Here is a 16,800-nt window from a genome sequence, read left to right on the forward strand (position 1 = left end):
CTGCCCGGGGCCGCCCCGGGTCTCCCGCACGTCCGGTCCACCCGGACACCCTGGACTACAACTCCCAGCAACCCTCGCGGACGCGCAATGACGTCACGCCCTGCTACGTGGGGGCGGTGCGCTCTAGAGGAGGAGGGGTCCCCGCCGGGCGGAGCCAGAATGATTGGCAGTTCCCACCACCTGTAGATGCAGGGAGGGGGCGGAAGGAGTGGGCGGATCCGGAAGCGGAACGGGTAAAGGCGGAAGTGAGGGCCGGGGCCTGCGAGACGCACCGGCGGCGGCGGCGGGAGCGGCGCTGCGGGCGGTGAGCGGGGCCGGGGCCGGGGCCGGGGCCGGGGCCGGGGCCGGGGCCGGGGCCCGGGCCCGGGCCCGTTCTGCCCTGACGTGGTAGGGCCGGCGCAAAGTCTCTCCCCGGCATCTCGCCTGGCCGGGGGCGGCGGCTGGGCCCCGGCGCTCCGGGGACCCCGCGATGGGAGCGGAGCGGGGCCTGGTGGCGCCGCTGTGCCGAGCGGGGCGATGCCATCGGGCTCCGTGAGCCGGGGCCGGACCGGGCGGGCGCCGCCGGGGCGGGGCGGGGGCTCGGGGCGGCCGCGATTCGCCCCCTCGCCCGGTGCCGCCGAACCGAGCCCTGCGCGCCCTGCGAGGCGGGGGAGCGGCGCTGCCGCGGGGCACCGGTGTGCGGGGGCGGTACCGGGAACGGCACGGCCCGGGGGACGGGCCCCGGCTCGGGGCGAGCTCCCGCCGGCGCTGAAGGGTCTCGGGTCAGGCCCCTCCGCGCCGGCTGTGAGCAGGGAAGGCTCGCGGGGGCAGCGGGAGCGGCACCTGCAGCCCGTACCCTCTGCCTGCCTGGGAGCGGCGTCCCGGCTCCCGTCCCTCACAGCCGGGACTGGGAGTTCAAGGGAATCGGGGAAGGTGGGGTTCCTGCTGGGGCAGGAGTGTCGTGGGGGGATCATGTCTTGTTGTAGCTGTTCAGCCTCTGAGGTGAAAATAGAGACTCCAGGAACTAGTTCTCAGGGTTCCCAGGAACTGCTGGGATAGGGGATGTGACTTGATCTGCTGGAATTGGGCTCCAGTGGAGGCTGTCCTGGTCACTGCTGTGCCGAGCACAGTCCTGTGCCCCCCGAGGGCCCTGGTGGAAGGGAATGTGTGGTGCCGCAGGGCCCTGAGCAAGGCGCACGGGCTGCAAGGACGTTCTGTGGCTTGTCTGGAGAGGAACCCTGGCCAAGGCCATCCCTGGATCACGGAATCACGACGGGACAGGCTCCAGCACATGAGCTGGGAGCACAGCAGGAGGGCACCTGGGAGTGTGAGCAACAGGTTTGCGCTGCTAAATCCCGGGAAAGCTGCTCAAACGCTATTCCTGGTGATGCTCAAGGTGCTGACAGCTCCTGGGGCTGGGCAGGAGCCGTGAGTGGGGCTGTGGCCCTGCAGGGAGCCCAGCCCAGCTGCCCCCAGAGCTTTGGGTGCTGCCCTGAGAGCTCTGACCTTGGCTGTTCCCAAGCCTGTAAGGAAGCTGGGGAGGAGAATATGCCCAGGGACTATTTTAAGTCTGGTGTGGAACAACTTGCAATCTACTATTCTTAGCTTTTTTTGTGTGGAGGGTCAGCACACTTGAGCTGCCCTGTTTACAGCGTGACATCAGTCCTGCACTGCGCTGGGTCAGGGCTCCTGAGCTGGCTCTGAGCTTGGCTGGGGCCAAAAAGACAGACTCAGTCCATGTTGGCTTGACATGCCACGCTGTCTGTATGAGCTTGCTTGGAATATCCTGTTAAAATCCACTACTGCCTTGACTCTAAAAGTCTATTACATTTCCTTTTGGCTCACTAGGATAATAAGGTGAAAGAAATGTGGCTGCATAGGGTGAAGAATTCAGGACAGTTGTCTGTAGGCAGCTGTTCTTGATGTGTTCTTGGAGTGAGGAGAGCAGGTAAAGCAGGAGTCTGGCTGGACCTGGGAGGTCAAGGACGGCAACACTTGGAGTCATAACTGGGTCTCAGTGCTGAAATTGCCTCAGACTCCTCTTGAGTCACAACAGTGTGCTGGAACTTCAGAGCAAAAGTCTGTTTCTGAAGTGACCTTCCCCTCTAAGATGCTCTGGTTGATTTAGGTGACGTTTGGTGTAAGGTTGTGCCAGGCAGTGTGAGTCCCTCGAGGCTCTGTAAGTAGGTGCTGATACCCCTTCAGGTGAGAGAACAACCCAGGCAAGCTGAGATGGACTCATGGAGAAGGGTTTGAGTTACTGGAGAGCATGAGGGGAAGACTGGCTTGGCATGGGGATATAAATACAGTAAAATAAAACACTGGTCTAGTTTTGCATGAACAGAGTTGAGTTAGGGTCCATTTGCTTTCCTGTGAAACCAGTGATGGGTTGGGCAGTGCCTGAAAGGAACTGTGTGTGTGCTTGGCCAAACCTAGTAATTGTGATGAGATGTGGGATTATCTCCATCACAGCAAAGCTCTTCTGCACCTGGAGAGGGATCAGCTCTGGAGTTGCTCTAGGCCCTGCCAGTCACCAGCTCTGGGTCCAAACTCCCTCAGCTGCTGCCTCGTTAGTGGATGGTGGTCATGGCATCTCCCTGAACAGGGAGGGGGAAGGAATGCCAAGTGCTTTCAGACACAGGAAATGAAATGGGAACACTTCTAATGAAGTGGGTGTAGCCCAAAGTATTCCTGTCAGCAGACTTAAAAGAGGGTAGAATGTAGAAATGTTGGAGTCAGCTGTTTTCTTCCCTTGGGGTATGAAGTTTGCAGCCTCTTATGCAAGTCCTGAGAAGTCGTCAGAGTAACACTGAAAACACTCCAGACTCCGGCCAGGAACAGGGAGCCTTCCTGGCTGTGACAGTACTGGGGAGGGATAAAGCTTCATCTGAGTCCCAGAGGGAACACTGTCCTCCCCTGGAGCACAGGAATGAGCTGCCGGAGCAGTTCTACATAAACAGATAAGAAAACACTGGTTTTCATGTTTGCTTTGGTTTGGTAGAGCTCCAAATAAGGAGCTGCTTGAGGCAGGAGATCTTTGTGCCGTCTGGGAAAGATATTGTGAAGGTCACGGATTCTTTGCAGTGCAGGTGGCTGTTTGTTGCCTTGCATTGCTGATGTTGCCTTCTTGCTCACAGAATGGTGAGTGCTGTCCGAGGCACGTGTTGCTGGGTGTCTGGTCAAAGTGAAGCTGTGTCTGTTGAGGGCATCTGAGGAGGGGACAGTGTCAGGAGCAGGAGTTAAAGAACCTTGGCTGTGGAATTAAAACCTTGATGCTTTTGTTCCATTTGAGTAGGTCCAGGCTGCACCCATGAGTTGCTCCTCCAGCCTTGCTGTGCCCTGTGTTCTCTGGAACTGGACCAGCTTCTTGCAGTGCCAAGGATAACTGAAAGTGGGTGAGGGCTCCGAGGGGGAGCTGCTGTGGGACAGGGAACGTGGAGGCTTTGCTCCCTACAGCCAGAGAGCAGCTAATGTGAGGTGAAAGTGATGCACGGAAGGAAGATGATGCCTCTTCTACAGAAGTCTGTGCCGAAGGGATGGTAACAGCAGGGTGGTGGCCTTGAAATCTCTGAGGATAAAGTTGTTTTGGAAAATCTGCTTTGAAAAACAGCCAGCTGCAGGGGCTGCTCTGCAGGCCACGGCTGTGCAGATGTCAGGAAACAGATGTGTGTATCAACAGCATGAGAAGGAGCTGGTGCTGCAGAAACAACTAGACTTGTTCAGGGCTGTAGCTACCAACAATGAGTAATTTAACTTTGGAATGGAAATCCCGTTTACTTGTAAACTAAGATGAGCGTGTCCATGTCTTCAGGAGTCTAGCATGTGGGACTGCACAGAGAAGTTGTTACACTGTCCTAAGTTAGTCACAACTGTAGAAGTGCTGCTGAAACTGCTGTCTGAGCTGATTTGGGTCTGTGAGTCTGCACTTTGGGGCTGTAGTGCAGCTGCAGTGACCAGTTTCCCAGCTAGAGCAGTTACTGAACTCCAGGCTATGGCCTCGCTGATCAGAACACTGAGGGTTTGTTCTTTAGGGAGGGAATTGTGTGTTGTCTGTAGAAAGGTGAAGTATTAAAATTGATCAGACTTTATGGGACTGAGGTCTGTAGGTCAGGTATGTTTCCCGGTTCATCTCTTCTGTAGCAGCTGAGTCTCTTCCTCCTTCCTTCGCAGCCTGGACTCTCCTGCACTCAGGCTCTGGAAATCTGTTCTTATTAATCATATTGATGAGTTGGAATATCAGGCTGACACTCCATGCTGTGCTAACCTGGACTAATGGGGTCCATGTGTGGTTCTGGTGAGACTCACACTGGTTGCTGGTCCTGCTCACAGAAGTTGCTCCTGACTCCACATCCTGCAGCCTGGGAGCAGGGCAGTGCAGCTCAGTTGCCTGTGCAGTGAGAGGTGAAGCAAAACCACTGGGTAACTTCAGGGCTTCCTTTGCCAAGGAATTCATGTAACGCTGTCAGCTATTTAACAAGATAAATACTTCACTGGGGCTTTTGTCTTGAGTATTTTGGTTCTAAGCCAACAAATCCATAGCGAAGCAGCTCCTTGCATAGCTGAGAGCAGCAGCAGTCCTTTGGGTAACTAGATTCTTCAGGATTTGGTTTCTAAATATCCTCAGCTTTCAGTCCTTGCTACTAGGTGAACACAGGGCAAAAATATTAGATTCTTTAACTTCTGACACCTTAAATGAGCAGCTTCCCTGTGGTGGGGTTTCTTGCAGGGGTTAATGTGGGGATCTGACAGTAATTCCCCTGTGGAGATTGGGATTTCCATCCTTGACTGGTTTGTTTGAAATGAGCTCTGGTGCTATCCCCCAGCATCCTGACAGCTCTGGAGAACTGCCTTGTGCTTGGACAGGCTGGGAATGCAGCAGTCCTGGCATGTGCTTTTTCTTTTAGGGCACTCAGATTCTTGAATTTAATACTCCTATCCGTGTACAGGCCTCTCCAGCAAATCCTGGCAGGCAGGTGAGGTGTGGGAGGAGCACAAACTGCAGAGGGGATAGACCTGGAGCTCTCACTTGTGGGACAGCATCAGGTATTGAAACTTGTCTTTGATCTCGAAGCAAACAAGAGACTGTTTTAAGAGCTTACAATAAAAAGTTGGAGCTTTTGCTGTGGGATGTAGAGCTCCTGCACATGCTTCAGTGAGCAGGAGGTGGGTAGGGCAGGTAAGCAAACCAGCACAAGCCTTTTTGTGGGTCTTGTGACCTCCCAAGTGCTGGGTTTCACTAGTTACAAGAAACTAGTAGGAAAAGTAATGCCTGTTAATCTTGATGACACGAGTACCCCACCATGCCCTTCCATCTCATGGTCTCAACTGCTTGAATTAGCACTGCAAGCTGGGACTTCAGCTGCTTTCCCTCGTCTGCTCAGTATCACTGTGGTTATTTTGGTCTGCCTGACCCACGGCTCGAGTGTCAGGGTTCCTGTGGGGAGCAGGGAGGGGTGCATGCCCAATTCTCTGCTGGAAGAGGGGGAATGAACAGCCCTTCCCAGCATCAGAAATGGCTTCATACAGCAGGAAGCCCTCCCTGTTTCTCAAGCCAATGTCCACTGGTGGGTGTGACTGTCCAGGCTGCATAATTCAGCTGTTCCCTCTGCAGAGCCAAGTTCTGTCTGACAGGAATCCTCGAAGACATTGGCAGAAAGTGCCAAAGTGCCCGTCCTGCCATGGAGCATGCTTGCTGTCTGAGGCTTTGGTGGGCACTTCCTTCAGTTGTTTGGTTCTTTCTGTGACCAGCTCATCTCATTCTGTTGGAGTTCATGTAGCACAAACAGACGGCAAAATGCATCGAGATCTGTGAAATATAGGTCAGGCTAAGACTTGAGGATGTCAACAGGCTCATTTCCTTGTTTTGCTCTGGGAATCACCCGTATCAGATTTCAGGAGGCCATAACTCAGAGACATGATTCACACAGCACTGAGTGTGCAGAACGTTGGTCTGAAGCAGCGGCAGAGCTGATGGACTGCCTGGGAACAAATACAAGGTTAAACAAGGCAAAGCTGTTCCCTTGCAAGCTCTGGTTAGAGGGGAAGCTCTAAAAGGTGGAAGCTTCTTCAGGCCCTATAGATGCAGAGCTGCTGCTGAGCTTCTCAGACCTCATGGTGACCAAGCTGCTTCTGGCCAGAGCTGCAAATGCTGTTCCCTCACTGCCCAGCAAAGCCAGTTGCTGATTTGCTTCCTATCAAGCTTTCTCATCCTGTCAAACAGTGTTTGTCCTTCCTTGGAAGAGGGAGGGGGGTCCTGACAGTGCAATTTTTTTGCTGATCCAAGACTGGACAGGCCACTCAGAGCAACAGCTTCACAGCTCTGGCTTCTGAAACATCTCATGGCACTCGGAAGTTACTCCTTGGGGTTTCTGTCCTACCTGCCAACTCCAGTGACCGGTACCAGCTTAACAGCAGGTGTGTGACTGCCTCCTGGTCAGAGCAGTTTGAGGTGGAATGTCTTTAGGTCAGAGCACGCTCAAGTGCTTTGTGTTTCAAAAGCTGCTGAGGTTCTTCAGCTGCTGGCGCTCATGGACTGTCCCTCCAGAGGAGCTCTGAAATGGCTGGAGGTTCCCTGTCAAACTGTGGGATTGTTTAAACTCGAGGCATGGTTAAAGTAGCCTCAAGCAATCACAGCTGGACAGGTATTGCCCTGGAAAGCAGCTGTTTGAAACTCTCCTCTGTGCTGAGCAGGCCTGAGTGTCCTGTTCAGAGGACACACTGCTCCAGTTCAACCTGCTTTAAACTTCTTATTCATGGAAATCTGATATTTGCTGGGTAAATGCAGGATGTGCCCAGAGTTTCTTCATGGATACTCCCAGAACAAGGAGAAATTTGCTTTTGGGGCATTTTCTTGCAGTTGTCTCTCAGCAAGCAGCCTGGGCTAGGAGAGGAGTGGAAAGTGGTGATCCAGAGCGGATGTGATCAGCTGTAGCATTTATCATCCACGGGAAGTGGGAGTCGTGATGGGTACAGGAAGTACGCCTAAATCCGTAACTGCACTTGGAAAGCATTCCTGTTCTCTGCAGGCAGCAGAGCTCAGTGCTTAGGGAGGCCCTGGGACTCACTCGTGGGTGCAAACCAGCTTGTCCTGCTGTTCCTGCCATGGCTCTGTGCCTCTGCACCACTCCAGAGGTTGGAGCTGGGGAGTGGATGGCAGTGCCAATCCCAGGGGATGCTGCCTGTTTGTGCTGGATTTGAACAGTTCTTGTGAAGAATGTGGCCAGTAGCCTGACGACCTGGAATGCTGTGGGATGAGGGCGTTGAGGCAGTGGGATGGGTGTGGGAAGCATTAGGTGCTGCCTCTGTGTTTGGATCAGGTTGGGTGGTGATTCCTGGTGTGGGGAGGGGCTGCTGACAGCCTCTGAGGGGACAGTCCCTGCTGCCAGGTGCCCTCCCTCCCCGTGCAGACCCACCTGCCTGGCTCCAGGGCTGTCCTCGGGCCTGCTGGGAGGTGCAGAATGTTGTGGTGCAAGTGCCGTGGGCTGAACAGATGACTCTAGAAACTCCCTTTGTCCAAATGCCTTGTGACCTGCGGAGCTGCCTCCTGCCAGTGTGACACTGGGATGGTTCTGTATGGCATTGATAGTCTGAAGTTGCTTCCTTGTGAACTCAAGAGGGGAGGAAGGAACTAAAGGTCAACCTCAGTTACCTCCATGAGCTGAGTAATTGTTGTTTGAATAGACGAAGCTCTAATAACACCCATTATGTGCTGGCTGCTCCTTACCCAGCAAGGTGTGTGTAACATCCACATGTGGTGGAAGTGCTGGAGGGCCCAGTGGTGGGGAGGAGAGCCTGTGTTACCTCTCTGGGGATGCTCAGTAGGCTGAGATCCTGCTGCAGGAGCTGCTGCCTGGCAGGAACTGCCCTGTGGTGCTTGCAGCTGATAACTTTCCATCATGGGAAGGAGCCACCACTGGCTTGTGCTGATGGTGGCTGCAGATCAAACCACCCTCTAGAACTGGTACAGCTGGTCCCTGAGCGTGTCACTAACTCTGACCTCCTCTTCCAGTTGCAACCTGCCTCCAGGTGGATCCCAGTGCAGAACCTGCAGCATCCTTAACTCTCAGCACTCCTGCACTTAAGCCACAATGGCAGGTCGAGGTGGGGCTGCCCGACCGAATGGACCAGCTGCTGGGAACAAAATCTGCCAGTTTAAACTTGTTCTCTTGGGCGAGTCGGCGGTGGGGAAGTCCAGCCTGGTCCTGCGCTTCGTGAAGGGGCAGTTCCACGAGTACCAGGAGAGCACGATCGGAGGTGAGTGCCAGCTCCACATGCCTGTGGCTGGGAGGTGCTGACCTTGCTGGGGCAGGCCAGGGTGTCAGAAGCAAGAGTGACTATTTCAGTCTGGTCTGGGATTTTTGCTATAAATAGAACCAAACAGTTAATGCTTTAACTCTTGGCTTGCAGTTTGTTGGTATGAGGTTCAGCACAGCAGAGAATAATGCTATGGCAACCTTGCACTCTGCCTCTGAGGCTTTGCTTCCAGTGCCTCAATTCCTGCTTCTAATTAGAACCGAGGCCTTCAGTTTGGTTTATAGCCCTTAATTATCTTTTCAGACCGTGACCTGGGATTTCGGGGCTCTTTGTAGCATGATACTGTTAACTACTTCCACAGTGCTTTCAGGTCTAGTAGTTCTTTAGCTTGAAATCATTAGCACAGTGTCACCAATCAAAGGCTGGTTGGCGCCTGGGTGTGTGAGCAGTAATACTGGGAGGGGTGTCCTGAGGAAAGGCTTGAGTTTTCTCTCTATGACCCATGCAGGGAGTAAGCACAGCTCTAAGTGTGGCTTATGGGTGAGCAGGGCTTAATGCTCCACTGTGGAGGGTTGTGTGGATGCTGCTGCTCTGCCTCAGTCTGTATCCGAGGCCAGTGCATTTGCCCTGGGTGTAACGCGTGGTGTTAGACTTGCTGGAACAAGAAAACAACCAGTTGCTAAACTGGGGGAGTGTGGTGTAACTGGGCTGAGTTTGGTGCTGTCACTGGTGCTCCCCAGCTCTGATCGTGGTGATGCCACAGCCGGGCTGTGTGATCCCTGTGAGGGGCTGCTGGGAGGGTCTGGCCCTGCAGCTGCTCCGGGGGCTGGCTGCTGTCTGGGCTCTCCGGGCCACCTTCCTGTCACTGTGTGGGGGCCCTTGGGTTCCTGTGAGCAGGAAGTGTCACACAGCAGAGCTACAGCTGCCACAGTGAGTGTCACTGGCCTCTCCAGGGCTCTGCTCGCTCCCACGCAGCAGCAGAGCTGCTCTGAGCTCCCAGCGCTGGCTCTGGGGCCTGTCCTGCTGGAGCTGAGGCAAAAGCCCCCACCTTCTCTTGCAGCTGCCTTCCTAACACAGACAGTGTGTCTGGATGACACAACGGTGAAGTTTGAGATCTGGGACACGGCAGGGCAGGAGCGGTACCACAGCCTGGCCCCCATGTACTACCGGGGGGCCCAGGCAGCCATCGTGGTCTACGACATCACAAACACAGTGAGTGTGGGCAGGGCTGGGGGCCTGGGCTGGGGGGAGACTCCTGGAGCTCTGGGAGTGTTTGAGCCAGAGCCCTGCAGGTTCCTGCCTGCAGGTGCTGAGTTCTTGAAAACTGCTCATGGCCTCTTCCTCAGCTCTGGCCAAGGCTGTGTGAGCTGATAAAGGATCCTGCTGCCAAGTGCTGCAGAGGCAGAACACTTCTCACAGGAAAGCCTTGTTCTAATCATATCTACCCTGTGGATTCCTACATGGCTGCCCTTCCTGACTGCTGCCTCCTGTTTGCTTCCAGGACACATTTGTACGAGCCAAGAATTGGGTGAAAGAGTTGCAGAGGCAGGCTAGCCCCAATATTGTAATTGCACTAGCAGGAAACAAGGCAGACCTTGCTACCAAGAGAGCTGTGGACTTCCAGGTGAGTGGGAATCCAGAGCACTTGTTACCTGAGTAGGTCACAAAAGCAGCTTTTTGCTTAAGTAGGGGAGATGTTGGCTCTGTGTGAAATGCTTTGAGGGAGAGTGGAGGTGAAGATTTGTGCTCAGGACCCCAGGATGCCCCTGAGTGGGGGCTGTGCCCTGCCCTTCCCACACTTCTGTCACAGCACGTGTGGCTCTGGCTGGTGACAGTTCTGGTGAATGTGGAGGAGGAGGCAGCCCACAGAGCACAAGCTCCTGTCCTTGGTGTCCTTTGCTGCCTTACTCGTCTGGGGCTGTCTGCAGGGTGTGAAACATCGTCATCTGGGTACAAGACACATCAGAAATCATTCCCAGCTTGTTCTCTACTCTTCACAGCTCTTACCTCGTCTAAGCCATGTGTTCAGGAGAGGTTCTTCCTAGCCCTCTTACAGGATTGCTTGTGCCCTTGCAGTGGGTGACATCCTCCCAGCTGAGCGAACACCAGGCACTGTGTCTGCATGTGGCTCAGTCAGGCTGTGCCCCAGCTTGGCTGTGCAGGGCTGCCAGCAGAGTCTGTCCCTGAGCTGTCCTGGCCAGACAGGGACTGGGGTGGCAGTGTCTGGCCTGGGGTGGGACAGTGTTAATCTGGCTGTTAGTTTGCTGACAACTGAAGTGCTTGAAGCCTGCTTGGGTTTCCTGGCAGGGTGCCTTTAGCACTCTGATGTGATTGTTTGTAGGATGCACAGACGTATGCAGATGACAACAGCTTGCTGTTCATGGAGACGTCGGCAAAGACAGCGATGAATGTGAATGAAATCTTCATGGCAATAGGTAACGGCCTGTGTGCAGGGCTGGGGTAGCTCTGAGTGCCAGCAGTGCAGCTTGGGGGGGGTCCTGTGTCACCCAGGGGCTAGTGCCTCTTACTGGGGAATATGTCCAGTTTGCCACACTGGTGTCACTCTCTGAGCGTGTGGCGTCTTTGCCTTGCAAAACTGGGTCCCTCTCTCTGGTCTGGGCTGGTGAGAGAGGAGGGAGCAGAGCTGATGCCAGCCAGAATCAGGAGTGGGCTGGTTTGCCGTGCAGTGCTGCTGGCAGTGTCGTGTCCCAGACTCCTTTGGAGGTGGGGATTTGGGATGGAACAGGCAGAGCCCAGCCTGGGAGGTGCAGTGGGAGGCGGTTGGCCTCTGTAGAGGACCCTACTAATGTCCTGCTTCCTTCTAGCCAAGAAACTGCCAAAAAATGAACCCCAGAATGCTCCTGGTGGCCCAGGCAGGAATCGGGTGGTGGACCTTCAGGAGAGCAGCCAGCCGAGCAGGAGCCAGTGCTGCAGCAACTGAGCAGCTGCTCCGGCCCGCGAGCCCTCAGAGGACGTGACTGGAACCCACGCTAACGATCGCACTTACCGTAGGGCGGCCGCTGCCGGCGCCGCTGTGATTCTCCATCCCTTTCTGATCATAGGCTGGAGGGAGTTCTTCCACCTGCACCTTTCTGTACAAATACTAATTCAATTCTAAGTCTTAAGTCACTTTTTTAATATATGAACTTCTGCTCTTCCCTCTTCCTGGTGGTGGTGGATGCAGGACCCGGTGTCTGCCCAGCCAGCGCGGCCGTCCCGCGGGTGAGGCCAGCAGCACCCAGGTCCCACAGCACTGTAGTTCACTATGGGAAACAAAGGGATATTGGGACACGTGTTTAAAGTTCCCTGTCTGTAAGAGCTGAGGCTGATCCCGTACGATGTGCCCAGAACAACCACTAAACTGTAGCATTAGAGACAAACTCCGGCTCTTGGGCCACTTATTGACCAAATCAGTGATGAGTATTCGGGGTGGGGCAGAGGGAAGCAAAACTGGTTTCTTCTGTATTTTGTATTGTATGTTTCTCCATGTAACCAATCAGTATCTTGTCAATATAGTACATCCAACGAGCTGCCTGTTGTCTTTCTTTGTGTTGGACTCCAGCATGCCAACTCTTCTTTTCTCTCTGTTCTGTCGTAATGCACTAATCCTGTTGCAATTTTTGCAAAAGATCTTGTATAGAAAATTGTCCTTTTCTTGATGGTTGTGATGCCACTAATGTTGTTAACCCTGCTCTGGTGGGAATACACAAGGTTTACTGATGTACAGAGGTGGGGTGGGGGAAACCTCGGGTAACCTGTCAGTGGGAACGACGTGTATTGCAAAAGCCTGTAATTCCACAAAGAATGAAGGGAGGTATTAAATGGCTTCTGTTGCCAGACTCTAACTGATGTTGGCTGCTGCCTAGTGCCTAATGCAGTGTCTTATGCATCCTGGTATTTAAGAGGAACTGTCAACTTAGTCTTCACCACAAACTTCAGTTTTGTGTGATTAAAACAAAATTTTTATAAACCTACCATAACAACAATGTTCATGTTTCTTAATGCAGCAGGGACTGGACCTGAACACAACAGTTCTGCTGGAGGCTGAGGTGTGCTGGGCTGCTCCTGGTATGTCCCACATCTTGGTAGGGAAATGGGGACTTTCCTTCCTGGGGAGGGAGAAATGGATCTCCTGAGCTGGGGTTGTGCTGCTGCTCCTGCTCACAGTGATGCTGCTGGTGTTCACTCAGCTTCAGTGTGCTCAAGGAAGCTTAAGGCAAATAGTGGGAATTATTCCTTGCCTGATACTTCTGGGGAAACTCTGCAGTGCAAGTTGGGAAGAGGTAGGGGGAGCAGTGTGTGGAGAAGCTCAGCTCCATGGTGGGACAGGCTTGGGAATGCTGCTCCAGAATTAATGAACACAATGCCTCTGTCCCTGGAGTGTTATGGCCTTGGAAGATGCTGCTCTGCTGTTGCTGCTGCATGGACTGTGAGACCCTGACACCCACTGACCTGGAGTCAATATGGGAGATGGAGCAGCCCCCTGCAGCTCCACTCCTACCACGTGTGCTGCACCATTCCTGCTGGGAGAGGCTGAGGATGGAGATGTGCTGCACCTGGAACCTGCTGCCCCTCCCTTTCTCAGCTGTGGGGTTGCTGCTGCTCAGCTGCGGGAGAGCTGTGAATAGAGTTGTGTGAACAGCCCTGGCTCATGTGGGCTTCATCCTCTATCCAAGGTCTCGGTGCCTCTTCCTCATGCTGCATTTCTTTAAAATCCTGGAAGCAGGAAGGGTCTGGAATGACTTGGTGACTGAGGGACTCATGCTGGAGTCTGGCTGCCTGCAGGATGGGGGCGCTGGTGGCCCCCCCAGTGGGGTTCACTCACCTGGTGCTGCTTGTGCCTGGGCTGCTCAGCTGCTGGAGGAGCTCACAAACTCTGGGGGATCCCTGAGCTCTTGGTGCTTACAGATTGAGGGGGGACTAGTGCTACTGGTTTCCCCAGGCAGCCACAGTTGGACCTGTAGGAGAATGGCTTTCCTGATCCCCCTTGGAACAATCCTACAGACACTGCAGTGCTGTTGCCATCTGCTGGCTCCTCTTCCTGGCTCCTTCCAGGACTTGGGGTCTAGTCTCTGTGAAGATGCTGGCAGTGCCCTAAGGAGGGTCTCACTGCTGCAGGAGCAGGGGCTCAGTATTGGGGCTGGGGACCCACTGCTGTTCCTGGTGTGTCTCTGGAATGGGCTGTCTGTTGTGGGAGCAGCTTTAGCATAAACAGGTGTGCCTGCCCCACATACCTGCTGCCTGCCCGGGCCTGAGCGCGGGCGTTTGTGGTGCTTACGCACCGTGCCTGGGGTTGGGCTTTTCCCTCCCTGCTGCTCAGAGCTCAGGGGGGCTCCAGCAGCCCCTCACCAAGCTGTGGGGGGAAAGTGTGGGTACAATAGCTGTACCCACACCCAGCTGGGCCATCCAGGGTGGTTCTCTCACCATTCTGTGGCACTGGCCAGGGCTGTGGAGCTGGAGTGGATGCTGACAGCAGTGTAAGGAAGGGGTGAGTGTGGTACAGGTGAGTGGGGCTGCCTCTGTGCCTGGGACCTTCCTGCCTACCCCTCTCCCCAAGCAGCACAGAGCTCCCAGATCCCTTCCCTCCCTCTGGGTCTGCTGTCGACCCCATTTTGTGCTGCCCTGAGAAGCGAGACGTTTTTCCCTCTCTGTGCATCCAGATCCAGAGGCAAGAGCAGGGCGCAGCCTCCCCGTCAATCAACACCCAGAGAGCACATGAAGGTTCTATGCAAAAGTATTTTTATTGGATACAAAAACATTCCAGTATAGTGAAAAAAATGACATCATTGCTGATGGAGCTTGTCTGGGCTTAAACCCAAGACTTGCTCCTGTCTGCTCCGGTCCTGCCGTGGCCATGGGGTCCCATCCAGTTACACCTGGGCTTTGTTGGCAGCTCCGTCCTCAGAGGCTGGTCCAGGCTGTGGGGCTGCAGGGCTGACCTGGATGGGCACATTCCTCTCCGGAGCAGCCGGCAGGGCCAGCTTGGGGGCCTCGATGCGGAGCTGCCCGTCCTTCGACAGGGAGCAGGTCAGCGCCTCGGCGTCCACCTCCTCGGGCACGTCCCACTCCCGCTTCAGCACCTCGTACTTGTAGGAGAAGGAGCCCTTCTCGTCGACGTTCTGCGTCTCCTTCTGCCCCACCAGCACCACCTTCCTGCCCACCACCTTCACCGACAGCTGCTCAGGAGCGAAGTTCTTCACGTCCTGGCAGACGGAGAAGCCGTCCCCGGAGCACTGGGCCAGGGTCGTGCTGGTGCTCGGGGCGCGCTCCGCTGCGATGGCTCCGTGGTTGCTCAGAAGCTGCTCGAAGCTGCTCATGAACTCCCGAGCTTTCTCCATCTCCTGCTGCAGCTCAGTGAAGATGGTCTCTGCGTGTGGCCAGAGGGTCCTCACCGTGCCCAGACGGCTGGCCAGGGAGCTGGAGGCGAATGGTGCGAGGTGCATCCGGCAAAGCATCGCTGCTGCTGCTGCTGTTGTTGCTGCTGTTGTTGCTGTTGCTGCTGCTTCTTTCCCCTCTCCAGTGGGCTGGAAGCGTTCTGCCCCGCTGCTGCCGGCCGAGCCTTTTATTCCCGTTCGCTGGAGGCGTGGCCTCGTCCCGAAAATTACGTCACCTTCGGGAGAAGAGCTCAGCTCTTTCCAGCCCGTTCCAGCTCATTCTTGTTACTCACCCGTGAGGAGAGGCGCTGCTGACGTCGTGCCCGGCATACCTTCGGCCTGACTCTTGCACCTCTGCTCTCCTGGCTTATAATTAGCAGCATCACCTCAGCCTCTGTGTGGGATGCCTGAGCCACCCCTGCCAAAAATCTGTGCCCTTTCCCTTTCCCAGGCAGGGAGCAGGGCCGGGCTTGTTTCCTCCCACCCTTACCTGGGGCCCATTTCCCCCATCTGCAGCCAGGAGAGCCCCTCTGCCCCCTTCCCTGTTTGCAGGACCCTCAGTGCTCAGGGAGGTCCCCCCAGGTGAGACCAGGAGCCAGGGTGCACAGTGGGGTGCTGAGGGGTTGTGACAGGACGGGGGGGTCCCAGAAAGTGTGAGAGATGTCTGGCAGAGGGTGACAAGGGACACGTTGTTTTAGAGGTGGGATTGTCCCTGTACTGGCCAAAGGGATGTGCTCCTGGCACTGCAAAGCCTGGCCCCACCAAGCCCCCAGCACAGGGGCCAGGGAAGGGCTCTGGGGGCCCGGGGGTGCTGCTGCATCACTGTGGCTCTGCAGAAACCTGAGCTCCCAGTGGTGATTGCAGCTCCCTATTTGCGGCGTGTGACTCGTCCCCAGAAACAGGCACAGCTATTTTGGCTGGTGGATAATCAGCCTCTCAAAAATAGGCGATGGCTCCAGGAGGGTGCGTGGGGAGAGAGCGTTCTGGAAGGGGCACACCCCTGGGCAGGGGAGCATAAAACCCGCTGCTCCCTGGCCCCAACCCAGCACCGCTCCAGCCGCTGCACCGAGCAGAGCCACAGCACAGCCGGAGCATTTGCCAGGAGCAGAGATGCTTTGCCGCCTGCACTTCATGCCGCCCATGTCCAGCTCGCTGTTCCCGTGGCTGGGACCCGTCCGCACCCTCTGGCCTCATCCAGGCACCCTCTTCGCCGAGCTGGAGCGGGAGATGCGGCTGGAGATGGAAAGGGCTCGGGAGTTCATGAGCAGCGTCGAGCAGTACCTGAGCACTGGGAGCAGCCCCGGGCGGGTCGGCATCGCTCCGAGCACCAGCGCAGCCCTGACCCAGGGCTCCGGGGATGGCTTCTCCGTCTGCCAGGACGTGAAGGACTTTGCGCCCGAGCAGCTGTCGGTGAAGGTGGTGGGAAGGAAGGTGGTGCTGGTGGGGCAGAAGGAGACGCAGAGCACGGATGAGAAGGGCTCCTTCTCCTACAAGTACGAGGTGCTGAAGCGGGAGTGGGACGTGCCCGAGGAGGTGGACGCCGAGGCGCTGACCTGCTCCCTGTCGAAGGACGGGCAGCTCCGCATCGAGGCCCCCAAGCTGGCCCTGCCGGCTGCTCCGGAGAGGAATGTGCCCATCCAGATGGGGCCGGCGGTGGCACAGGTAGCAGCCAGTGCTGATGATGGAGCTGAACGGGCCAAGGCGTGATGGGGAGCAGCAGGGGCCGGGCTGAGCCTGGCAGATGGGGCAGCTACTGGCCACAGAGCGGGACCGTGCTGGGACTGCGCGATGGCCCAGGGGGTGGTGTCTGCCCAGAACATGCAGCTTTTTTATATGTAATAAATATTCCTGACTTTTATTTGTGTGATTTCTGTGTTTCTGGTCTTGCCCAGCCCTGTGCTTTGCAATGCTCCTACCTCTACCCACGCAGTGGGATGGCAGGGTGGGAAGTAGGGCTGTGCTGGCACAGGGCATGTCCCTGGCACCTCTCCCCAGCCCTGCCCTGGCAGAGGAGGTTGGGCAAGGGGCTTCCAGCCCGTGCACAGTGCTGAGAATCCCCGGTAGGTCCTGAGCATCCCCCTGGGCAGCCTTCGGACACCCGACCCGCGTCTTCGGGAACACTCTCGTGCGGTACCTGCTGGGCCACGTGCCGAGCTGTGCCCGCACCCCCCGGGCCGCCCCCCCCGTTGCTGGC

The 16,800-nt window shown here is 56.0% G+C and overlaps 3 protein-coding genes across 3 annotated transcripts; 2 read left to right on the forward strand and 1 right to left on the reverse strand.

Moving 5' to 3' along the window:
- Positions 1 to 159: 159 nt before the first annotated feature.
- Positions 160 to 12,207, forward strand: RAB5C (RAB5C, member RAS oncogene family). Its single transcript, XM_027746110.2, has 6 exons — positions 160 to 304; positions 7,988 to 8,232; positions 9,293 to 9,444; positions 9,734 to 9,856; positions 10,574 to 10,667; positions 11,058 to 12,207. Exons 2-6 carry the CDS (start codon positions 8,067 to 8,069, stop codon positions 11,171 to 11,173), a joined length of 651 nt encoding a protein of 216 aa, XP_027601911.1. The 5' UTR covers positions 160 to 304; positions 7,988 to 8,066; the 3' UTR covers positions 11,174 to 12,207.
- A 1,743-nt stretch (positions 12,208 to 13,950) lies between these two features.
- LOC114001161 (heat shock protein beta-11-like) lies at positions 13,951 to 14,764 on the reverse strand. The gene has a single exon (XM_027746129.2). It carries the CDS (start codon positions 14,685 to 14,687, stop codon positions 14,103 to 14,105), a length of 585 nt encoding a protein of 194 aa, XP_027601930.1. The 5' UTR covers positions 14,688 to 14,764; the 3' UTR covers positions 13,951 to 14,102.
- A 784-nt stretch (positions 14,765 to 15,548) lies between these two features.
- Positions 15,549 to 16,464, forward strand: LOC114001154 (heat shock protein 30C-like). The gene has a single exon (XM_027746120.2). It carries the CDS (start codon positions 15,717 to 15,719, stop codon positions 16,311 to 16,313), a length of 597 nt encoding a protein of 198 aa, XP_027601921.1. The 5' UTR covers positions 15,549 to 15,716; the 3' UTR covers positions 16,314 to 16,464.
- The last annotated feature ends 336 nt before the right edge of the window (positions 16,465 to 16,800 follow it).

The sequence above is a fragment of the Pipra filicauda genome, unplaced genomic scaffold (assembly GCF_003945595.2).
Source record: "Pipra filicauda isolate LSUMZ 115617 unplaced genomic scaffold, ASM394559v2 scaffold193_size2426894_pilon, whole genome shotgun sequence".
Classification (NCBI taxonomy): domain Eukaryota; kingdom Metazoa; phylum Chordata; class Aves; order Passeriformes; family Pipridae; genus Pipra; species Pipra filicauda.

What these genes read in the sequence shown, in the direction of transcription:
- RAB5C (XM_027746110.2), top strand. Translation starts at nt 8,067, where the DNA reads ATGGCAGGTCGAGGTGGGGCTGCCCGACCGAATGGACCAGCTGCTGGG. An exon ending in AGAGAGCTGTGGACTTCCAG is followed by an intron (nt 9,857 to 10,573) that starts GTGAGTGGGAAT and finishes GATTGTTTGTAG; the next exon opens with GATGCACAGACGTATGCAGA. An exon ending in TGAAATCTTCATGGCAATAG is followed by an intron (nt 10,668 to 11,057) that starts GTAACGGCCTGT and finishes GCTTCCTTCTAG; the next exon opens with CCAAGAAACTGCCAAAAAAT.
- LOC114001161 (XM_027746129.2), bottom strand. Translation starts at nt 14,687, where the DNA reads ATGCTTTGCCGGATGCACCTCGCACCATTCGCCTCCAGCTCCCTGGCC.
- LOC114001154 (XM_027746120.2), top strand. Translation starts at nt 15,717, where the DNA reads ATGCTTTGCCGCCTGCACTTCATGCCGCCCATGTCCAGCTCGCTGTTC.